Genomic DNA, 25,368 nt, shown 5'->3' with positions numbered 1-25,368 from the left:
CTACGTATCGAGTAGTGACAGCAACACTGCCCCCCCATGGTTTCCGGTGGTACTGCTCCGTCTGTAAGCTTTATGGAAACGTGCAGAAATATGGACGAAATGAACGCAGAGCACGGACAGAAGGCGCCGTCTGTATCCGTATTCAACGTTGAGCATAAATGGGCCTTTACACTGAACTACTCTCTGAAGACTGAAAATGTGATCGCAGTCTTTGGAGCCATTTCTGAACAAACTACTATAACTGTAATCTTCATGATTGAAGTGTATGGCTCAATTATGTGTTTTTTGTAGTTTTTTTGGCAATAACGGAGGTCTACGGCACAGAGGAATAAGATATGTAAGACTTTTACTGTTGGTTTGGCTCTGAACATGCGCAAAATATAGAAAATCTCCAGTCAAATCCTTTAAGAGATTTACTTAAGATAAAGTTCGTAGGCTAGAGATCCATTAATCTGTACTTTTGATGGGACTCCTCTCCATCTCCAGGCTGAATATGAGAGCCACTTATTTATTGTTGTTGTTTCTCGGCCCTGAATGACTCAACCTCATCAGCAGCATCATCATAAAACTGGAAGGCTGAAAACATATCCAGAAAAGTCATACCAAAGTTAAAAGGAGGGTAAATATTGGATTTAAAATTAGCTAGATATGAACATGTTTGCTAACACGTTTGCCTTAACACTTTGATAAACCGACGGAGTAAAGCAGCTGTGTTTGTTTTGGATAACAGTATTAACGACGTCAGTATGGTCACTGGATATTTGCCAGTGTAATACTAGTTAATGTCAGGTTGATAAAATAAATGTTACTGAGGTGGAGCATCTGGCTTTGTGTCTAAAAGACTTTATCGGTTAGCTCAATCGCGTTAGCTTAAAAGCTGATAATTAAATCTCAGTGCTGAAATTGTTAAACCCCTGTGGTCAGCATCTCACTTATTATAAAGGAAGAATTTCAAGCTATGCCAAAGACCCTAAAAGAGATTACTGCACATGTAACCTGTTGTCACATCTTTTAAACGTGTGTGTAAATATGTGTGTGAGTGTGTTGTGTAAATGTCCTTCAACACACCTTTAGAGAAAGCTTAAAAGACCAAAAAATTCAAGTCATGTTAGTACCAGGTGTAAACAGCATCACCAACACTGACTCCCAACCACACAGACACGAAGACATCTCATGGAAGACAAAATGCAGAAAGAGCTCCAGTACACACACACACACACACACACACACACACACACACACACACACACACACACACACACTGCCATTCCATGAAAATGCACATATATTCACCTTTGACCCTGTCTCCCTTATTGAAGCTGATTTCTCTCTCGCCCTGGGCAGAGTGTGATCGAGTAGCTACAAAGACTCGTCCCGGGACGGCACTGTAGAGGCGTCTCCGCTGTCCGGCAGTTTGTACAGTAGTGGTGGCAGGGGCCGGCCTGTGTGGGAGATGGCAGGAGGTGGAGTTAGTTTTAGGTTCAAACTCTTCCCTCTTCTCTTTAGGTACAGATGACAAGTCTTTATTTTTTGAAGGAAGTCTCTCTTTAACTTGCAACTTCAGACTTAACATTTTTGCCTGTTTTGGCAAATCAAACGGTTTAATTTATGACCTTTGCAGTTCTTACATACACAGAACAGATATTACAATTTCCTAATCAGCTGGAATATAACTTATTATTACTCACATTTTGATTGTTTTAATTTATAAGTTTTTGTTTAAAGATTATTTGAGATATTTTAGATCTACTAAATCTTTAAAACTAATATTCCTCACTGTAAATTTAGCTAATATAAAACAAAAATATTTGAGGTGCATTTTAAGATCTGAGAAACTAACACAGAAAACAAACATTTTAAGGCTTCTTAAAGGACATACAGACAAGCCCTAAAGCAATAATCAAATTGAATTTCTTGTCCTCGAGTCAAGGAAGGAAGGGAGGAATAAGGAAGAGGAGAGGAAGAAGGAAGGAAGAGAGGAAGAAGGAAAGAAAGGAGGGAAGGAAGGGAGGAAAGGAAAGGGAAGGAAAGGAAGGATGGAGGAAATAAGGAAGGAAGGGAGGGAGGGAGAAAGGAAAAGAGGAAGGGAGGAAGGAAAGAAAGAAGGACAGATGAAAGAAGGAAGGGAGGAAGGTAGGGGGGAGGAAAGAAATAGAGAAGGAAGGAGGGAAAGGAAGAAGGAGGGAGGGAGGGACGGAGGGAGGGAGGGAGGAAGGAAGGAAGGAAAGAAAGAGAAAAGGAGGCAGGGAGGAAGGAAGGAAAGAAAGAGAGAAGGAGGGAGGGAGGAAGGACAGACAGAAGGAACAGTCAAAACAGACAGGGTCAATTTGACCCGGGAGGACGACACAAAGGTTCATCTTCAGCAACAGCTTACTTCCCAATGTCCGTCTTTACCACTCACCCCTGTCTCCGGCTCTGCCTGCTGCGGTCCTCCTTGTCTCCGATCCTCCCTCGGGACGGGGAGCGCGTCCTCGCCCCTCTGGGACTGCTGGAGCTCCGCAGAGTACCTGTATGCTTATATCCCTGAGAGAGACAGAGAGGAAGAAAACATATTTCATGATAGATATTAATGTGTTGCAGCAGGTCAGTACACAGTGTATGTCACTTCCATTTGCCCTTTTAGAGATATTCCCATTTGAATTCATGAGCATGTTTATTATTACAGCTACATAAAATAGTTTTCCACCACTTATCTAACCACTTTAACTAACCCTAACCCTTATTTTTGGTTATTACTACTTTCTGTATTATCTCAGTTTTCTCTTTTTCTATGTATTTGTTGTCAGTTCATCGTTGTGGCAGTGATTTCCTCTGACTTGCATATCTATAATTAATTATAAAAAAGTCTCCTAATGACTACTGACAGTGCTCTTAAGAGCCCCGTTATGTTTACAAATAGAAAACAACAGCATTTATAAAACATTAACTTGGATGCACAAATGTCTCATGATGAATTATGTAGTTTTAATACATGATATATGTTTATGAGCTGTCACTCAACATGATATCTTAACTGACGATGATAAGTTTCCTTTTGCACACAATAACTAAAATACATGTAACTGATTAGTGCTAGTCACCGCTGCAGGTTATTAAAGGTCATCCACAATACAAAAGTCCTCCTATTCACTTGTGCATTGGAAAGGTTTGTTTGTCATGTATATATGTGTAAATCAGTAATATATATAGGTGTTAATTTGGGGTTTTAAATGCTTCAGTAAAGGAAACTCCTACTGCTAAATGGACTTTCATGTTCTCATCATATTATGAGACTGTTTTGGCATTTTAATTATCTACAACAGTACGTTTGGCAGCGTGTGTTTCCTCTGAGTCGCTTTTAGCACCTTGTCAAACACACACCTGCACTGATACGATGTTGGTGCTTGGGGCGTTGGGCACCGCCATCCACTCCGGCAGGTTCATGCTGCTGTCACTGTTGGCCCGGAGGAAAGGATGAGGGTGGGGTATTGTCAGCGTCCGGGCGCTCTCCCGCCTCTGAGGGGCATATTTTGGAGATTCAACGAAGGGAACTGGGAGGTAAGAGGAAACAGGAAGGACAGTGAGGTGAGTGAGTGCTCTTATTTTACACATCCTCTAATTCCTATTTCTTTCTATTTTCCATCCAGACATTTCCAAATATGCTGGCTATATTCTTTTCTGTTGCTTCCTTTTATTTGCTGATTTAAGGTGGATGTCCTGTGTATTATTTAAACTCAGCAAAATGTCTAAATTTGACTGTTACTTAAAATTACACATCTCCAAACTGGCGTGAAGATTTCAGAGCAGACGTCAGCTACTGTACTTACCCACATCTGTATCCCGGTGATTTTTGATTATTTCGCCCAGCTCAAAATGGCCAGACATTACAGCCACCTGTTGAAGACACACACACACACACACACACACACACACAGTTAACCCTCCTGTTGTCCTCGAGTCAAAGAAGGAAGGATGGAGGAAGGAGGAAGGAAAGGAGGGAGGAAGGGAGGAAGGAAGAAGGAAGGAAAGGAGGGAGGAAGGTAGGAAAGAAGGACAGAGGAAAAAAAGAGAGAATGAAGGAGGGAGAAAAGGAAGAAGGAAGGAAGGGAGGAAAAGGAAAGAAGGAAGAAGGAAGGCAAGGAGGGAGGAAGGAAGGAAGGAAGGAAGGAAGGAAGGAGGGAGGAAAGGAAAGAAGGACAGAGGAAAGAAGGAAGGGAGGAAGGTAGGAAAGAAACAGAGAAGGAGGGAGGGAGGAAAGAAGGAAGGGAGGGAGGAAGGAAGAAGGAAGGAAAGAAGGGAATGAAGGAAAGGAGGGAGGAAGGAAGAAGGAAGGAAAGGAGGGAATGAAGGAAAGGAGGGAGGGAGGAAGGAAGGAAGGAGGGAGGAAGGGAGGAAAGAATGAGGGAGGAAGGACGGGAGGAAAGGAAAGAAGGAAGGAGGGAGGAAGGACGGGAGGAAGGAGGAAAGGAAGGAGGGAAGGAAGGAAGGAGGGAGGGAGGAAGGAAGGAAGGAGGGAGGAAGGGAGGAAAGAATGAGGGAGGAAGGACGGGAGGAAAGGAAAGAAGGAAGGAGGGAGGAAGGACGGGAGGAAGGACGGGAGGAAGGAGGAAAGGAAGGAGGGAAGGAAGGAAGGAGGGGGAGGAAAAAAGGAAGGAAGGGAGGAAGGACGGAAGGAAAGAAAAGAAGGAAGTGAGGTGCAATGACTCTTTCTATACTCTCTTAAGTGCATTTCAACATTTATAATTACTTATCTACTTCAACATAAACACCAACCCGGGTTAAAGGATATCTAGAAACATGCAGTCAAAATGATTTGCAGTTTTCTTTAAAAAATAATAATTATAGAGCAGAAAACTAATGAGCACTCTCACATGAGTACATATTTTGTTTTGGGTTGATTTTTTTTTTTTTTTTTTTGCCTAAATGCTTTCAACCTCTTTTTCAAATTACACGGGTCAGCACACAATCCAACAAATTACACAGCTTTCTCCTTGTTCTCTTGTTTCTCTCTCTTACACACACACACACACACACACACACACACACACACACACACACACACACACACACAGTTAACCCTCCTGTTGTCCTCGAGTCAAGGAAGGAAGGGAGTAAGGAAGGATGGAGGAAAGAAGAAGGAAAGGAGGGAGGAAGGGAGGAAGGGAGGGAGGAAGGTAGGAAAGAAGGACAGAGGGAAAAAAGAGAGAATGAAGGAGGGAGGAAAGAAGAAGGAAGGAGAGAGGAAAGGAAAGAAGGAAGGGAGGAAGGAAGAAGGAAGGAAAGGAGGGAGGAAGGTAGGAAAGAAGGACAGAGGGAAAAAAGAGACAATGAAGGAGGGAAGAAAGGAAGAAGGAAGAAGGAAGGAAAGGAGGGAGGAAGGAAGGAGGTAAGGAAGGAGGAAGGAAAGGAAAGAAGGAAGGAAGGACAAAGGAAAGAAGAAAGGGAGGTAGGAAAGGAAGGAAGGAAGGACAGAGGAAAGGAAGGTTCTCTTGTTTTCTCTCTTTCTCTCTCTCTCTCTCACACACACACACACACACAACAGATTGTCTCAGCTGGCTTTTTTCTGCACTGACAGAGTTAATGTATCCAGATTAAGGGGTCACACGCAATCCTGCCACCTGGGAACTTCTGTGTGCATCGCAGCACAATAATGGTTTAAAGTGAAATTAGGCCCTGGCACTTTCTGCTACGTTAACTTAATAAGACACTAAACCATACAACCACCCAACATGCATAATTACCCCAGAGCCAGCCACTCAGCCATTACCTGAAAAGGGGTCTGCCCACTGTTGTTCTTTGTGTCTTTATTTGCTCCCCGGTAGAGCAGAATCCGTGCACAGCTTTCCTGCAACAAAACAGCATTGATTAATGTACATCAGGGGTGTCAAACATGCGGCCCGTGGGCCAGAACCGGCCCGCCAAAGGGGTCCGCCCCGGCCCACTTCCTGTCTTCTTTTCCTTCCTTCTTTTCATTCTTTGTTACTTAATTCCTTCCTTCCATCTTTCCTTCCTCCTTTTATTCCTGTATTCTGTCCTTCCTTCTTTCCTTCCTCCTTCCCTTTCTTTCCTCCCTCCCCCCTTCCCTCCTTCTCTTTTTCTTTCCTCCCTCCTTTCTTCTTTCCTCCCTCCTTCCCTTCCTCCTTCCTTCCTTCTTCCTTTCCTTCCTGCTTCCTCCCTCCTTTCCTTCCTTCTTCCTTCCTTCTTCCTCCCTCCTTTCCTTTCTTCCTTCCTCCCTCCCTTCCTTCCTTGACTCAAGAACAACAGGAAGGTTAAACTTGGTTGATATACGGTTTATAATATACAATATTTTTCATATGATGTAATTTAGGAGTGAGGATGTTTTCAAACTGAGGATGCTGAACTTCAAGAGCACGTTATGTCTCATAATACTTCTGTTTATCTCAAGAGGTGATAGTGAGTTATTGTAACAGTCTATCATGAGGAGAAGAAGAAGAAGTAGTGCCGCCCCTAATCCCCTCCAGGAAGAACGCCAGGTTTTGAAGCTAATTGGACGTAGTAGCTGAACCATGCAATGATGCTTTTGAGCCCAAAAACAGTTTTCCTTAGACTGACATTGTGAAAGACGCGTCTGTAAATCAGTGGACGAATGACGCAAAATGACTCGTTTCACTATCAAAATTTGATCTCTTCAGTCTGATCACGTTTGGAAACTCTAGAAGAGCAACATGATTACATTTCTTTTATCTCTATTCACGTTACCTGGAGGGTTAAACTGGAAGTAGCCAGCTCAGCCTGCAGAAGTCACTATGGCCTTTGACTCTATGGGCCCCACAGATACAGAAGCCATGAAGAAGAAGTTGAACTTGACTGCATGTGGAACTGAGCAACTTTATTTCCACCTCTAACACTATATCCAGTTGGCTTTATATATCCATGGCAACATCCCTGAGCAACAGGCTGAGATTTTGGACCAGGCTAAAAGTTGTTATGTCATTTTTATTAAGTTTTAATATATTTTAGACATGAAAGTAACCGTTAAGTCCGTCCCAGTATGTGTTCATTTTATCTATACTACTGTTTGTGTTTTACCAGAATATTTTAGTATTAAAATAATACTAATAATAATAATAATAGGTGTGATTAATATATAGCGCCTTTCACAAACTCAAGGATGCTTTACAAAATATATAACAAACAAACAAATAAAGAAAAGAAGAAAAAATAAATAAATAAATATATGTATATATAAATAAAAAATCAAGAAAAGTTGGGATCGGTACTCTTCCTGAGATTTTAAAGTTGTTATTTGTGTTGTAATTTTTGATTTAGGACCATTATAATGTCATTTTTATTAAGTTTTAATATTTATTAGACATGAAAGTAACCATTAAGATTCCCAGTATGAGTTCCTTTAATCTTTACTACTGTATGTGTTTTACCAGAATATGTTCTTCACTCTATAGAAGTTGGGATCTGTACGATAACTGCATGTGGAATAGCGTTCCTACCTTGTTGTATAAAGCACAGATGTGCAAGGCAGTGTTTCCGGAGGCGTTCTGGGAGGAAGAATCTGCCCCGTAGAAGAGGAGGTGCTCCAGATGCTGCGAGTTACCGTTCTGACAGGCCTGAAGATGAACAGATCATGGAGGAGAGATGGAAAAAGAGAGAGAGGGAGAGAGGGGGGGAGGGGACAGAAGGATGTGGGGAACACCAAAGAGTTTGTTCACCAGGCAAAAGAAGAAAAAAAAAGAGATGAGGATGAGAAAAAATATGAGGAAGGATTTATGAGGTTGTTGAATAAAGTGGACGGAGGAGAGGCGGAGGATGAAAACGAGACAGCAACAAAGAGAGAGAGAAGCACAAGGTTACAGTTATGAAGTGACACCGAGTTTAATTAACACCACCTGCAAAGTCGGAGGGCGAGAACATAACATGCGATAACACAAGATAGATCTAATAATAACAATAATCATCATCATCATCATCATATCGATATATATAAATAAATGGATTCACACATAGAGCAAGATCACACTGGAAATAGAAACTACAAAACCTACCTGGTTAGCCCCGCTTCTGATTAAGAATGGTTTATAGTCTTCTTTATTATATTTTTATTTTATTTGTTTTGATGTTTGTTTAAATTGCATTCAACTTTATTTTATGTTTTTTTAATTATAACTATAATTTTATCGATTTTATCTTCTTATCAATTTTATTTGCCTCTGTTTCTTTTGTCTTTTTTTAATCTAGTCTTTTTTCTCTTATTCTCTTATTTTTCATTTTCTCTTGTTTAATTTACTTTATTTAATTTTAGATTTTTATTATTAATCCTAATTTTTTTAATTAATTTATTTTTATCATTCTTATTTTTCTCATGTGCATTAGTCTCAATTTTTTTCTTTTAATTTTTTTTCTCTGTTTTTGTTCCTTTTTTTTAAATATCAGCTTGTCAATCAACTGTGAAGCACTTTGAACTACATTAACCTGTATAAAAGCTGCTATATATACAGTAACGTTTGATTGATTGATTGATTGATTGATTGATATACACATTACATTTTTCTTACTTTAAGTTATTTGTCAAGCTCACACTACGTATTTTATGCTTTAATTATCATCAGTTACCACGGCAACCTTCACTTTCCAATTACTGGGCAGGTCCATTAAAATAACAAATCAAGATCAACAACTCTACCAACCTGAATCAGTTTGTAATTTATAATTAACTGCAGGTAGCCATAGCAACAGTACTTGTGTTTCATATTACATTACCAAGTCACTTGTGCACTAGAAATACTTTTCTGTTTTTTTTTTTTTAAAGAATGATATCCTTTTATCCTTTTGGTAAGATGAGATGGTGATAAGTGTCCCAATTCTCACCTCCATCACATTCATCATTTTCTCTTATAGGAAAACTTTGTGGTAATATATCACGTTGATATGAAGGCTTTATTTAGATAACTGGACTTCGCTGGTTATGTCTCTGCTATATATAAAATATATCTTCAAGGCCTCAAGGTAATAAAAAAAGCTGACAGCCTACATACAACCAATAAAATGGAAAAAAAGATTCAGTGGAGCTTTTTAGTGAAAAAGAAAACAACATTTAATTTAAACACTGAATGCTTTTATTTTGGCGGGCATAGAAATATCCAAATTTAAAGATATTAAGTGTGAGTTAAACATATAGGCTTTAGGTAGATTCCAAAAAAAATGTCAGTATCAGCGTTCAACTTTGAGTAAATCCCATTCAAAACACACACACACACACACACACACACACACACACACACACACACACACACACACAGACAGTGTTAAGATGGAGGCCACAAGTTGCTAGGAGAGCTGAAGAGACAGATGTCGATGGGTGTGTGTGGTGATGATTACACTGAGATGAGGAGGCGGATACCTTTATATTTTCTCCTGGCCTCGGCTGTCCGCTTCACTGCCGGAATATGAGGCCGCAGGAGCAGGATGGAGGTAGGATGAAGGGTGAGCGGTATATCCAAGAAAAACGATGAGAGGTAGGTGTGGTGTTTCATGGCATGAATGGTTTTTGTTGTGTGTGTGGGGGGAGTGGGGGGGGGGGGGGGGGGGGTTGACGCAGACACAGATGCTGTACATTCACAGACACTGCAACACAAAATATACTTGCACATTACAAAAAAAAAAAAAAGGATGCATGGACATTGCACTGTTGCAATATATAAACAACTGAAACTAACACCCCAAATAACCAAAGGCAAGACTTTCTCTTTTTTTCTTTCTTCTGTATCACAACCCTCAAATAGACACAAATTAGGCCACTGCCCCTGTTAGATTCAAAGATCTTTGCCCCGAGCGCCCTCTTACATAAAGACTGTGCTGTTGCTTCGGCGGTTGAATTAATTGTACACACAGAAAACAAAAAGATAATAGAAGAAAATATTGAATTTGTGATTTTTTTTTTAAAGTTATAATGCTTTCTTTCTTTCTTGTTAGGGCATGTTATGTCTTTATTTTATTAGATAGGGGCAGCAGAGAGAGAGATGAAAAGAAATGAGTCCACTGCTAGAATCAAAACGCAGACATTGCTGCAATGTGGCGTGCATCTTAATCAGCAGGCTACCAGAGTCCGCCTATATTGAATTAATACCTATTGAATTACACTACTATCTAATATCACTGGAATAGATTTGTAAGTGCTTCCAAATCTTGTCTGGAAACCCCCTTTAGAGGATTCCCTTGAAGTCTTAAAGATCTTTCCTTCTTTCCTGCCTCCTTTCCTTCCTCCCTCCTTTCCTTCCTTCTTCCTTTCCTTCCTTCTTCCTTCCTTAATTCCTTTCCTTCCTCCCTCCTCTCTCCTTTCCTTCCTCCCTCCTTGCTTCTTCCTTCCTCCCTCCTTCCCTCCCTTTTTCCTTCCCTCCTCCTTTCCTCCCTGCCTCCCTCCTTCCTCCCTCCTTACTTCTTCCTTCCTCCCTCCTTCCTCCCTCCCTTCCTTCCTCCTTTCCTTCTTGTCTCTTTCTTTAATTTTTCCTTCCTTCTTCCCCTTCTCCCCTCTTTCTTTGTTCCCTCCTCCTTCCATCCTCCCTTCCTCCCTTTTTACTCCTTTCTTTCTTTCCTTCCTTTTTTCATCCTCACTCCTTTCCTTCCTTCCTTCTCTCCTTACTTCCTTCCTCTTTTCCTCCTTACTCCTTTCCTTCCTTGACCTGAGGAAACAGGAGGGTTAAGACAGACTTGAAAAACTGTGAACCGCTCCTTTAAGCGACTCAAAGCACACATATGTACAGACGTGTACCTGATGTGTCTCGTCCCAGCCGTTCTCGTCCCTGATGCCCAGCTTGGCGTGGTGGTAAAGCAGTGTTTCGCAGCAGGAGGTGTCGCCCCCTGTCAGCACAGTGTGGTAGAGCGGTGTCAGCCCTCGCCGGTCCTTGTAGTCTGGAGAGGCGCCCAGAGACAGCAAGACCTGCAGAACGAACCCAGCAGAAAAAGGTAAAGCCTCATGTATAGCCCATTTATCAGCGGGGTTTTGATAAATTATGCAAATATTGCTGAACAGTAAATTAATAATGATTTTTAAAGTTTTATGAGCTAAAATCCAGCGATAAAGGAGCTGGAAGAAAAAAAGATCTTATGATGGTTTTCAATTTAGTTATGGAAAGTTGAGGAATATTCATGGAATTTTAAATCAGGACGGGAACGTATAGCAGGTGGTTGAGAGAGGTCACGCATTACCTCAGGCGAGGAGGGAATAATGTATGCAATCAGAGTCTGCTGTAAATCTTTATGCAGTTTAGCAGCTGTTCCTTTCCTTTGTGGAAAACATGGAGTCTGACAATGTAACACATGCAATTATCTCCCATTGAATGAGTTTCCTCTCTACAGGTAGCTACCTCTCTCCTTGGCGAACGGGGTGAACTGAAAATCTGGACAAATGCCTCAAATGTAAATATAGAACACGCCTTTAAAAAAAACAGGCAATTTAAATTTTAATGTCTTTTTTTTCTTTCTTCGCTCTGGTACAATAGAAGAATAGATTGTTTTTGTACATGTGCATGTTGTGTGTGGGTGGGTGTGGATTGCTGAGTGGGAGGGTCTGGCTTATTCTGTCTTCAGCCTGTTTGCTTACACAGTTACACAAATGAGGATAATACCGTATCAAATTCAGGGCAAATATCCATCTTGCAGATACTGGTGGCGTAGGTGGGATTTTCTCCTTTTATGGCATAACAATGGAAGCTCATTACTTGTTACGGTTAGATAACAGCTTTTCCATAAAAGGATGAGAACATGCATAAATATTTACCAGCAGGGCTGTATGGCGGTGGCCTCGAACAGCCTTGTGTAGCGGTGTGAGTCCATCTTTGGCGCGGAAGTCAATATGAGCCCCTCCTTCTACCAGGACCCGGATGGACTCACCTCCACCTGGCTCACACTGCACCGCCAGGGACAGAGGAGTCTCTGGAAGACACACACACACACGAGTTCAGATTCAATGTTTAAAGTTTTAATGATCAAAGGGATTGTTCTCGATCAGGGGTCTTAAATGATTTTAAGATTACTGGCCAGGATGTTTTCTCTTTGGGAGGTGACAAGGGCTGCAACTGATAATTATTTTCATGATTGAGTAATCAGGTTTGGGTTATGCAATGTCAGAAAACTATAAAAATGTTTAAAACGGTCTTCCAAAGCTAAAAATGAAGCCGTCCATAATCAAAAGATATTCAGTTTACTGTCATAAAAGACTGAAGAAAACAGAAAATATTCACATTTAGAAGCTAGAACCAAATAAATAGTATTAATTTATTATCAAATTAGTCAAAGAACTGTATTCCTGGTGCTTTCTCTTTTCAAATTAAACACAAAAGCGTCACATTAAACTCAAAAGATAATGAACTGTCCGCCCCTCATGAAACAGTTTGTTCTTCAGGTCCAACAGTCTTTTAAGATTAAAGTCCAACTGAAATTAAATCACACATTTGATTTGATTTCATGATAATGCCCTCTAGTTTAACACTGTTTTGATTAAATAGCAGCCACCTGCTTACATAGCTGGAGTCCTTATTTCAATGCACCAATTTAAATCTTGCAATAATGTGGCGATCAATCATAGGCAGAGCAGGCGCAGGGTCACACTGAGCCTGATAGCATCCTGCTACACAACACAAGAGCAACAGACTCTGATCAATAACCAAAATGAGCTTTCCTGCTAAGGTCTCCTTCTTATCTAACTTACAAACATGAACACGTGTTACTCTGCACCTTAGAACGAGAAACAATCCAACATTCACTGGGAAGAAGTGCACCGCTTATGTCAGTTAGAAGGCTAAATAGCTAATTATCTGCTAACAGCCAGTCCTAAAATGTGACTTTTGATCTGTTAGGTGCTGGTTTGTTCATTGATCTTCAAAAGTCCTGTTAGTCTGCAGCTACACCAGTTTTACTTTCTCTCCATTCTGTTCATGTGAAACAGTGTTAGTCTCTCAGCTAATGTCAGTCAAACACAGATATCACCACACACACCCAGCTGAGACAAAACTACCCTTTTTTTGTTCATTTTAATAATGCAAAACAATTTAAATACAATTATTTTTTACTGTAAAAAGAGATGATTAAATATATGGGTATGTTAACAAGTTGACCTGGACTGGATTGACTGCTAAAAAAGCATAGCCTATAAATTATCACCCAATTCTGTGTTAGACCTTTTTAGCCAACTTTATTCCAACTTTATACATATTTTAGGAAATTATGGTCAAAAGGCCTCATTTAAATCAAATTACCTCATCTTTGAGTTAACGCCTGTTGTCCTCCCAGGGCAGCAAGAGGGTTAAATGTATAAATCAGACTTCTATTTATTAAATGTGAAATTATGTGCAGCTATTGAATATTAAATAGAAAACTAACTTTTATCTAATTTTATAAAATAATGTGGTTACTCTAAAGCAAAAGAATGAGGAAAAATCAAAATGAAAATAAATCCTAAAACATGTTGTTGGGTGCTTTAGGATATTTTTTTCCTGGGCAGATTTTAGCCACAAGGCCAGCAGAGCGCTGTTATTAAATTATAGAGAGACGGAGAGTTGCAGAAGATTTACTCCGCACAAAAGACATCAGTCCTGAATCCTAGTGTCATCTTTCAGGCTTTATTAACACTCAACTGCCCACCTGAAGACAATTCAACCAAATGTTCATATTCATATCTGCTAAATATGCCACTTTGCCAGTAACAGGAGCATCAAACAAAGCAACAGAGACACTCAATGTAATCATCTCTAAATGAAAGCAACACTGTGTCACAACACTCTTAACCTCATTTAACACACCTGACCTTCAGCAGCAAGAAAGTTCAATGGCATCTAAGAAGTATAAAAGCATTCAAAGTGTTCCCGCTGTAATAAAAAAACAAGAAACACAGGGTACAGAGCGCTGGCTGCCATGGCGACAAGAGAGTTTTTGGCGAGGAGGAAAACGACTGCAGGCTTTTATCTCTGAGCAGCTTCTGTCGATCTCAGCTACAAATAATTATGGGGGAAATGTTTTGACTGCACGTCCTCTGAAGTTCCCGTGTCACGATGACTCGGGGAGTTCCCACTTAGCAGTTCTCTTGGCAGTGATGGAAGTGAGCCCCCTACTAAGAGGAACCACACTGAATTATTTCATGTCCTATTAAAGGCGCTCGGTGGGACCCCTCTGCTTGGCTGGAAAGCATCATGAGACAGTTTCAGAGATTAGTCATGTCACATGTGTGCAGCATTTGTCAATTATACCCCTAAAACTATGGAACAAACTACCTTTAGATATCAGGGAAGAAAGCTTGCTAAATTGGTTTATTGGTTTATTATTGGTTTATTTGCACATATGTAAAATAAAAGCCAGAGAAAATAGTAAAATTAAAATAAAACACATGTGCAGGTGAGGTAGAACCCCACCTGCACATGTGTTTATACTATTAAATATCATTATTTAATAGTTATTACTCTTCACTTAGCTTTTACTATGTACTATTTTTACTATTTTAAAATTATTGCTATTTTTATTTTCCATCTTAGATTTCATTTTTGTTTTTTTTAAAACATTGCTCTATGCTCATTTTAGGCCAGGGGTGTCAAACTCATTTTCATTCAAGGGCCACATACAGCACAAATTTGATCTCATGTGGGCTGGACCAATAAAAAGATTGAAGGGAGGAAGGAAACAAGGATGGAAAAGAAGGGAAAAGTGATAGGAAGGAAAGACAAAAGGAAGGAAGGACGGAAGGGAGGAAGGAAGAAAGGAAAAGGGATTAGGAAGGAGGGAAGGAAAGAAAAAAGGAGACGTCCTGAGTTTATACTCTGACACAACCTCACAGTGAAGAAAGAGGAGGAAATAATTTGAAGAAATGGAGATGCTGTAGTTGACATTTATTTTCTGTATATTTTAGCTGATCTGATTTTTAGCTTTTTAAACACTTGAACACAGTCAGTTTTACAGCCATAAATCCACAAGTCAAGTCCAAAATAAAACCCTGATATCCACATTGGCATCATTTTGCAGGTGTCAGGTTTGTATGCACTTGTCTTTCCCATACGATGAAAGGCTGGTTCATCAGAGCTCACTGTTGCCCCCCGGTGTCCTGAAGTGGAAGTGCATCTCACACCCTCGATAGCAGGATGTGTTTTGTGTTTTGACACTTGCTCCCACAGCGGCTGGAGTGACACAGAGCAGCACACCCAAACTATAAACGAGCCATCTGTTGCGCTCCACCACCCCCCACCCTCCACCACCACCGCCCCCCCTCCACCCTCCTAAGCACTAACAGGATCTGAGAAAAGCCACCGAATTGTGAAGTGTGCTGGCTCAGATTCTTGACAAAGTGTGAGGCCAACATACTGCGGAGCGGAGCGGAGAAAACAGAGGGGGAGGTGTGATGTTGGCAGAGAGTTGAAAGGTCGAATTTATACAGCTGAGCCACAAGTCAGAGAGATTTTATAGTTGCTTGGGGATATTGTATCTGTTTATACTGTACGCTAGTTATAATGAGACAGGTGAGGAAAGATACTGACAGCATGTGGGCGTGGAGATTGATGGATGAGATAAGTTTAGCTGCAGCAATGTGCAATGATAACAATGATAATAGAGGCTTTCTATTCTATTCAGTATCATCTTTAACTTACTAAAGCTATTTATTTAAACAACTATTGTACTTTCTGTGATTCCCCCCTCAAATACAATGTCTCTTTCTCTTCCTCAGCATGAACGAAACACAGCTGCAACTGATACAAACAGCTGGATTTGTATCAGTGCAGTCCAAACATTTACTTGCACTGGTTAACTGTCATTTCTGTAATTGATTTTAAGGTTTAAGGTTATTTTTATTTTTTTAAGGCATAATTGGGTCCTCTTAAGTCCTTAAGAGTCTTATCTGCACCAATGACAATAACTTCATTCTCAGTTCAACCGTATCGTTAATCCATATCAGCCTACTCTGCACAGTTTTGTAAACTGGCTCATGTTTCTCTGCCTCTCAGTTTAATTAATTTAACTTGTGGGGTTTTCTTTTCTTTTTTTTATATAATGTTCTTTTAAATACTATACTATTGTTTATCTGTCTACTGTCATTATATCGTTTGGCTTGACAATTAAACACATTCTATACAGATAACTTTTTCTTTTTTTACATTACTTTTTAATCCTTTTACCCTCAAGCAATTTCAGTTATATCTTCAATGTGATGACTTTGACTCATGTAAAGCACTTTTTAAAATAGATGCATCTTTAGACTCACTTTTATACTCTCTCTCTTTTTTTTCATAAACATCTGCTGTGCACATGTGTAAAGAACTTTTGGTGCAAAATAAATAAAATAAACTTGAAACTTGAAACTATGCTAAAAAAAACCAAACAACAGGTGTTAAGTATGGACAGCTGATAGACAGAGTAGAGTGGAGCTAAATGACAGAGGTGAGGTGACAGTTCCTCTGGCCCTGTGGCTCTTCTTACCGCCAGTATCAGCGTCCTGGTAGTTGGGATCGAGGCCCTTGTCTAAGAACTTGGTCATCTTGTCCACAGCGCTGGTTTGGATATAATCCATGAATTTTTTCAGGCTGGCCTGCACGTGGAGAGAAGAGTGCTGCTGTATTACAGAGAGCAGAGAGAACTCTTTCTGCCTTCAGTATAGTACAGTAAAGTACATTATGCGGGGTACTATGCATGAAATAATGTGAAAACACACACAGATACACCTGCATAATGCATGCTCAGGGGCACACGCACATGCACACTGCTACAGTATTGATTTTTATTCACTCACACACACATTTTTATGAGTGTAACAATGGATTATATACCTTCGTGTGCAGTTTGGCCAGTTGCTTCTCATCCAGATTGGTCTGTTTGTACACCCTGGTCTTATATCGAAACTGAACCAGAGGGAGAAAAAGAGAAAGGGAACGAAGAGTTAATCCACCACAGAAGGCCTTTGTCCTCAATTCTCTTAGCTTTTGGCCTAGATCCACAAAATGGGGCCTGCAGATTTATTGTACAGAGAAGCTTTATCTGGTGTGCTATACAAAACTCCTCTTCTACTTCACTGACGACAAGAAGTGTGAAAGGACTGGGCTGGCTTTACAGCAGTTTAAAGATGGTTCAGAGCCTCCACTGGGTTGTAATATAGCATGAAAAGAAGGTGACTATACACACTGGATAAGAGATTAGTGAGTGTAGAAATAAACAGAGCAGGGAGGCTGAACCCCCCTGTGACAGTCCTTTTAAGATGTGTGTGAAACTTCATTCATAAAGCAGAACAGAAACAACACAGTTACAGTAGATATAGACTCAACTGCCATAAAATGCAGCCGTCTTTTACTTCATTTATCCTGAATTTGAACTGAAAGCATAAAACATCACATTTGTTCCAGTTAATGTTTCTCCACTTGAATAAACTTTTGTAAAAGTTCCTCAAAATAGATTTATTTTAATCTTTTTAAGAGGGAACATTGAAGTATTAATCACAGTGACTTCTTGAGGATATTCAGGTTACATCACTTTTTCTAGTCGTACAACTGTGTCAGAAGACCGGAATAGTACCTCCAAATATGGCACCCCTTTCTCAAAGGACTGTGGGTACTCTCTGAGCAGCCTCTCCTCCTCCAGGAACTTGGCGTCGTGGCCGTCGGTAGCGGGCTGGAATAGACCGTAGTTCAGGACGTCCCGTAGAGATTCGGTCAGGGAGCACAGCACCTGCTGCTTGGCCTTCCACACCGTCGCGTCCGGGTTAAAACGCAAACATTTCTGCAGAAGACACAGAAGGAGGAATAGTTGTGGTTAAAAATGAAATGTTAAATATCAGGGAATGAAAATAATCTGTACTTATCTTAACAAGTATCTCTATTTATTTATGTAATTCTTTATTTAACCCTTGTGTCGTCCTCCCGGGTCAAATTGACCCCGTCTCTTTTGACTGTTCCTTCTTTCCTTCCTTCTTCCGTCTTTCTTTAATTTTTCCTTCCTTCTTCCCCTCCTCCCCTCTTTCTTTGCTCCCTCCTTCCTTCCTTCCTTCCTTCCTCCCTCCTTACTCCTTTCCTTCCTTCCTTCCTTCCTTCCTTCCTTCCTTCCTCCCTCCCTCCTCACTCCTTTCCTTCCTTCCTTCCTTCCTTCCTTCCTTCCTTCCTTCTCTCCTTACGTCCTTCCTCTTTTGCTCCCTACTCCTTTCCTTCCTTGACCTGAGGACAACAGGAGGGTTAAACGGGTAGTCTTATTGAGATATAAACCTTAAGAAAAACATGTACAAGCACATTTACCCAGTTCATTGTGTGTAAGAGGTACGGATAATGTTAAAATATCCTGAGACTTTATAGATTAACAACATACAGTACAATGCCGCTCCCTTCTGTTTATGTGAAGACGCTGTGGTTTACAAGAGCTTACAAGAGATTAAGAAATAAATACACAACATGAGCAATGAAAACAAGGTAATAAGTTTGAAAGGCCATAAAAGTGAGGTCACAGATGTGTAATCAGTAATATTTGCACAAAGATAAATCAGTAAAGTTATTTTTCAAGAGCTGATGTTAAAAATGATAAAGATAGAGTTCAACACTGCAGGTCATGATGGGGAGGAATAAAATCACTTTTAGAGAAGAACTTTTAGAGGAGAAATTGTCCGTATTGTTTCAGGACAGTCTTAATTAACTTTTAGTCTAAATCCTTCATTAAACTTTTAAACAGGACCCTGTCTGAGGAACTCGGGTGGCCGCAATCTGCCTCATACGGAGTGAAATGACCTGTAATATTTTGTGGGAGCCAGACCATCTGTGCCTGAAAAATAAACAGTAACTAAGGCAAGGATGCCAAAAGCTGGGGTGTTTTGAACTTTCTGTTGCAGGAAGATCAGATCATGCAGATCATTTTTTTTTATGAGCTGAAGGTGACAAAGGGAAATAAACCAGCTGTCATTTTGGCTTGTGATACCCTTCAAATGAAGCAGTGTATATTTGCATACATCCACCAAACAGAGAGTGTGATTCATTTTTAACATTTTATAATAATTGGTGGCAGCCTGACAGAAAAAAAGAGAAGTTTGAAAACAATGAGCATGGTTTTTGTTTAGCAGAGTAATATTTTGACTCATTTTCTGCTTAATTTATTATCCTGAGACCCCTAAAAAATCTAAGGACCCTTCGGGGAGATCCTTAAAGCCAATGTCTGTGGCTGTGTCCCAAATCCACACGCACAGTTATTGTAATCAGGTTTTGAGCATGTGTTCATAATGGAGAAGTGACAAATTAAGGATAGTGGAAACTACTGTTATGCATACTAAAGTGTCTCTTTTTACTCTGCTGTTGATGGACACTATCTCCCACAATGCATTACAATCCATACAGTAGGAAACAGAGGAGCTACAGTACTCACAGCTGGACAAAGTAAAAAATAATTCTTGTATACTAGCTGCAAAAAACAGCACACCTCTGTGTAGTTTATGGTAAGAAACTGGGACACACAGCGCTGGAGTCCAATGCTGTGGCACTGGATGTTTGAGCCAGCAGGGGGAGACAGCGGCGGAGTAAAAGTGGGTGATTCCCCGTGGCCTCGGTTAGCAGACAGGATGTGAATGGCAGTTTGGTGCAGCTTTAAGTGTCTCTGGCGTGGTGGTCGTGAATGGCCAAGTGCATAACGGCTCAGAGGCTCAGTCAGCAAAGTGAAGCGTAACTCACTACACAGATGGCTGACAGAAGGTTTTTTGGCATCACTCTGTCTCCATCTCTCTCCCTCTCTCTCTCTCTATCTCGTTCTCAGGCTCTCTCGCTCCAGTGGAGTGGGTTGACCTTGAGGCGGCAGCAGGATGATTGGCCCCCGTACAGTACAGCCAGCTGCAAGGATCCCTGCCTCTTGCTGCATTACAGCATGGGCTCCTCTCTGTAGCCAACACTTCTCTTAACCCAGAACATTCGCTCAGTCATTGTCACTCATCTTAATCTCCTTTGACAAACACATATATATACACACACACACACATACACACACACGTTTCTAAGTGTGTGTGTGTAGGTGTGTGTCTGTGTGTGTCCTACAAAGAAAGAGATAAAATCCTGCACGGGGGTTTTGTGCAGAGGAGTAGCATAACATTTTCTCCCTCTCTTTCCCTCTCTCTCTCTCTCTCTCTCTATCTCTCTCCCTCTCGCTCTCTCTCTATTTTATTCAGTGTCTCCCGTTCGCGCACAGCCAACCCGGTCGCCATGGCAACCGGTTCATTAGTGGAGCAAGCTGCTTGTTGCCATAGAGACATCCCTGTGTTCCCTTGGAGATGGGGTACTGGGAGTGTGTGTGTGCTTCTGCTGTGTGAGTGTGAGCATCAGTGTGTGTGTGTGCGTGTGTGTTTTTGTGTGTGTGTGTGTGTGTAGGTGTGTGTGTGTGTTAAAGTGAAAGGGAGGGGAATGTCTATGATTTTGAGTATAAGAGAGGTAGTGGATGAAGAGGTGTGTCTGTTTGTATTAGATTAGGTTTCACACACACACACACACACGCACACACACACACACACACACACACACTCACTCACAGAAGCCTACACACTGCACTTACAGTCCCATCAAAGGATGCCGGCAACCACACTTTAAAATGAATCACAATCTCAGCAGGGAAGAATGAAGATTTAAGATTCAGTTATCAAGCAGGACTCAACCTCTTGTAAAACACTTATAATTATCATAAAATAACAGAGATTAGAAATCATGTAATAACTTCCCTCTTATTCTAAGATGCTCCACTTAGTTGGGAGACTTTACCAAGGCAGAGATACTCCTTATTGATCTGTATACCTCCAGGAATATGATTGATCCTGCAGCTTCTAACCGGCCAGCCAATTAGGGCTCATCACAGATTCCTCCTCCTTATCAAGCCTTTCGAAATGCAGCTTGCTTTTGTAAACAGACAGTTTCCCGATGATACGCTCACATGATAGACAGGTTTGTACTGTGTGAGTAATAAAAGTTGGCTGTCTCGCAGGACGGTCGGTACACTGTGGTTTCTTTACAGTGTCAGTGTTTTAACTTAAATCTATAATGTAGTTGGAGTCGAGTGATAGCGAGTGATTGGAGTGCCCTCTAGTGGGCAGAGAGCTTCGATTTTAAATCATTGAGGATAAATGGACACTGAGTTGTTGGTTTATAGGATAATGAGAATATTGTTTTAGTGTCAGAGTATAAAAAGGTAAAGGCCAAGATTTTTTTTTTTTTTTTTTTTTAAAGGGGACATATACTACTTGTGATTGTCTGTTATTTTTCTTTACTGTTATACTGTGACATTGGATGTTCGAAAACGTTAGGTGAACATATGTTATTAAAAAAAAAGCACCAAGTCAAAAGGCAGGGCTTCAACTTCCTCTGAACACTTTGTTTACTGTGCTACCTCTACTTCCTCAATGTGATTACACCAGATTATTTGCAACTGCCCAACAATCGTGATCTTTGTTGCTAAGGTTGTTACTAAGGTTGTTCCAATGATTGTTCACGTTGTCATTGATTCTCATATTTCAGATTAGATTCAGGAGTAAAGGGCGAGAAAAATAAATTAAATCCTACTTTCTTTTTATTTACGTAGACTCTGCAGCTTGTGGAAAGTAACCAATCAGAATAGAGTGGGATCCACAGGAGGCGGGCCTTAAAGAGACAGGAGCTAAAACAGCCTGTTTCAGACCGAGGCTGAACTGAGTGGCTGCAGAAAGAGCCAGTATAAGGTTTTTTTTTACTGTAAATCAGATATTCAATTTGAACCCAAGAATACAAATTCATTACTGGAAATGTGCAAGATATGTCCCCTTTAATTTTTTTGCTAGAGTTCTGCCTAATCAGTGCTCATTGGCAATATTGGCACACTTCTTATACTCCAAGCGCCAGCAACTGATACTGATACTGACTATATTTTCATCTAACAAGCTGCAATTAGTCAATGAAATGAGATAAATCAGGATAAGCACTCAAAGCCAGCCAAAGAGTTAATCCCTCTTTGCTACATTTTGCAACCTAAAAAAACATGTTGACTGAATTCTTAATTAGATACCAGCTCACTACTGTTTGTCTCTTAATATTTTTCATTTAATGTGCATGTGAAAATTTTCCAGGAAAGAAGAATTTTATTAAGGAAGAACAGAAAAAATGTGCAGACTCTCTCTTTCTCTCTCTCTCTCTGTTTATGAGTGGAGACTTGACACTCTTCTATATCGCCTTTTTTTTTTTTTTTTTTACATATCTTTTATGATTTCCAGCGTTGCAAGTTTTATGCTTTAAGCCCTTCTGTTTTTCAAGAGGTGGTTTTTTTTATCATTATGCAGACCGAAAAAAAAATTCTGTCTTGCCTCCTCGAGCTGCGATCACACTTTCCCACTCACATAACGCCCACTCACTCTGTCCATGCTGCTCTTTATCTTCCTCTGCCTATCTCTGTCTTATTCCTCCCTCCTTCTTTTCTTTTCCCTTTCGCCATCTTTCTCTAACAGCTCTTGTCATTCGTCTATGCAGAAGTTGGAGCCTCACTCTCTCTCTCTCTCTTTCTCTTGCTCTCTCTCTATTACTGTCCCTCTGGCCTTACTGCAGGCCAAGTGCAGGGGGACTAGAAGCCTTTAATGAGATCTATGGGGAAATAACCCCCCGCTTAACACGCACGCATCAGCCATGTCGCCATTTAAGTCAACTTCTCTCTCCTCTCCGTCTTTCTATGTCTCTCAACCCCATCTAGCTACCCCCTTTCCTCTCTACAGCAGTTCATAAGAAGAGCAAATTAATTTCTTTTATGCATTTGTGTCATCTCTCACTTTCTTCATTGTCTCCATCGTCTCCATGTGGGCTCGCTCGTTCATTAACAACCTCTCACACTGTTGTAGAGAGGCATGGTTGACTCTGTCTGTCTGTCTGTCTGTCTGTGCCTCATGGCTGACTGTAGTCTGAGTGGGTCACATTTCTTAACTAGGCACTCAAATATAAGTGTGTGTATCTGTATGTCAGCTCGTAAGTGTTTGCTAGGCCAAAACCCCGCCCGAGGGTTCCTGCTTATACACTTCAGAGTTTGTGAGAGTTCAACTCAAGTCAAACAGCAAAGAAAAACTCATTTGTTTCACGCTGTTTAATGCGCTCGGCAGGCAAATGCCAACTAGACTACGTGTGCGTCAGTCTGACAATCTAATACAATCCTGCCCACAAAACTGCCTTGACCTCCCGCTGCAACGGGATCCTATCAACAACTTGTGATACATAGATCTGACTTTCTGGCTGCTGCACACGGGTGAATTAATGGAGCGGAGCCTCTTTTATCAGCCACCAGTGGAAGAGGGATGATTAGTGCAGCCAGCGTATCGAGGACCGCAGGCAACTCAGGGATCATCCTCATCAGTGTGACAAGTTGTGGAAGAAGTATTCAGATACTTTATTTGAGTAAAAGTAGAATAAAAACTATATCAATTAGTCAATTAATTGAAAGTTGATAGTTTCAGTCATTTATAAAGCCAAGATATCAAACATTCAGGGTTCTATCACCTTGGATTTTAGGAAACTGGGAAATATATTTTCATAGTTTTCTGACTTTCATAAAACAAAATATTAATCAATCAATTGCAAAACTAAAACACGGATTCATAATAATGAAAATAGTAGTTAGTTGCAGCCCTACAAAACCACACTGTGAAATTAATCTGCACTTAAATAGATGTTCTGCTTTCAAAATGGTACTCTGCAGCAAAAATGTGTTAATTATATTATCATAAATATTATATTAGTGGATTATTATCACTGCTGCATTAACATCTAAGCAGCAATTAAATGTTGTAGCTAGGCAAGGTAACTCAGTTCTTTTCAGACAGTTGGGTAGTTGAATCTAATAAAAACACATTGCTATTAATAAATCACATTTTTTAAAGTAATATCATAATCTGTCAAATAAAAAGTAACCACAGCAGTCAAATAGAGGTATAAAGTAAATGTACTCTCCACCACTGAGTATCAGTACCCAGAAAACATCCTAAAACTGATCTAACAGCATTTCAATGACAATAATTCAACGTGAAGCCAAGCTACACTACAGTAATATAGTCATTTAAATGCAGCTGGACCAGGAGCTATATGTCACTTAGTCCTCTAAAATAATTTAACCAGATTAAACTCTTCCTCCTGACCTGCACATCAATAAAACGTTGCTTAATGGGAACACTGCAGGAACATCACGATAAGTTGTCTTTAATGCAATTTCAGAGGTGACACAGCAGATAAAATGGGACAGAACATCAACTGTCAGAGTGCAAAATAACTTCAGCAGCCTGATCTCTCTCTCTCTCTCTCTTTGTCTCTCTTTCTCTCTCTCTCTCTCTGCCCCAGCACGAGATGATAAAATCCATCCACCTGAATTTCTCCTTGACCTATAACAACTAACTGCAAAAGCACAGATTTGTGTGTAATTCTAGCCTTGGCCTAAATCCCTCCTCACAACTAACAAATGTAATAGACTGTCTTGTCTGTGCAGCAGCAGCAGCAGCAGCAGGAGCAGAAGCAGTTGCATCTTGACTGGCAGTGAGTGGAGAAAGCTCTTCCCTGTAGACTTGCACAGCTCTGTTGTGAGACTTTCAATGCACCAGAGGTAAATCCCACCATGGGGATGGAGGGACGTTTCACCAGATGTTTCCTCCGAGCGTTCTTAGGAAAATGTTTCATGAGAGAGTGACAAACACTGACCTCCTCCTTAAAGTCTGAGGGCATTAACAAGGACTGCAGCTGACAGCGTATGTTCTGCCATGTCTCAAAATGTCTCACTGTGTAGGCGGTCATTATTAACACAAAGAAAACAAGGAGTGGAGACACTGAATGTAGCAAAATGACAATGTTTCATCTTCTCAATATTTAACACATAAAAGGTTTGGACTGGCAGCTACTTTTGGATTGCAAAGTGTTTCAAACTTGAAGCTCGATGCTGCCTGAGGACGACTGGCAAGCTTGAAACACATTGAAATCCAGAGTTACTGCCTGTCAAAACCCTTTTTCCTGTTTTACTTTATTGTAATTAAAGAACATTTTGTCACTTTTCTGCATTCAACACACAAAATATCCTGCTCGTACTTCAAGTGGTCCTTTCCAAACATGTTTGCATGGTTGAATATGTGCTCTAATATAAAAAAGAAATTACATTTTAATGTTCAAAAAGAGTATTACCTGATAAATCATTAGCGTATTTCTTTTTCCCCCCCAACTATCAGTATAGGCCACAAACACAAAGAAGCCCAAGCAACTAGGGCTGAAAAATGGAGCCAATGTGGAAGTGCCAATAGACTGCAGTTCATTAAATGGCCACTTGGGGCTGGCTCCAAAAGTGAGTCAATCCCCATAGACGCCCATGTTAAAATAAAATGCCCAACTTTACTGCAGAAATAAGTATCTAATCTTATATTTTATTAAGCCGTCGTCATTTAAGTGTGTTTTTACAAGT

At 40.5% G+C, this 25,368-nt stretch overlaps 1 protein-coding gene across 1 annotated transcript in view; it reads right to left on the bottom strand.

Moving 5' to 3' along the window:
• shank1 (SH3 and multiple ankyrin repeat domains 1) overlaps nucleotides 1-25,368 on the bottom strand; it is a 70,711-nt gene that overhangs the window by 36,359 nt on the left and 8,984 nt on the right. The window contains exons 2-12 of the mRNA XM_053338485.1: nucleotides 17,494-17,697; nucleotides 16,755-16,826; nucleotides 16,408-16,516; nucleotides 11,732-11,886; nucleotides 10,724-10,891; nucleotides 7,449-7,565; nucleotides 5,747-5,824; nucleotides 3,807-3,873; nucleotides 3,361-3,530; nucleotides 2,402-2,523; nucleotides 1,294-1,442 (exon numbers count right to left, since the gene is read on the bottom strand). Coding sequence (XP_053194460.1) covers nucleotides 1,294-1,442; nucleotides 2,402-2,523; nucleotides 3,361-3,530; nucleotides 3,807-3,873; nucleotides 5,747-5,824; nucleotides 7,449-7,565; nucleotides 10,724-10,891; nucleotides 11,732-11,886; nucleotides 16,408-16,516; nucleotides 16,755-16,826; nucleotides 17,494-17,697 — 1,411 coding nt within the window. The remainder of the gene's footprint in view (nucleotides 1-1,293; nucleotides 1,443-2,401; nucleotides 2,524-3,360; nucleotides 3,531-3,806; nucleotides 3,874-5,746; nucleotides 5,825-7,448; nucleotides 7,566-10,723; nucleotides 10,892-11,731; nucleotides 11,887-16,407; nucleotides 16,517-16,754; nucleotides 16,827-17,493; nucleotides 17,698-25,368) is intronic.

This window comes from Scomber japonicus, chromosome 18 (genome assembly GCF_027409825.1).
Source record: "Scomber japonicus isolate fScoJap1 chromosome 18, fScoJap1.pri, whole genome shotgun sequence".
NCBI classification, from domain to species: Eukaryota; Metazoa; Chordata; class Actinopteri; order Scombriformes; family Scombridae; genus Scomber; species Scomber japonicus.
This window is presented reverse-complemented; position numbering and strand designations above follow the sequence as displayed.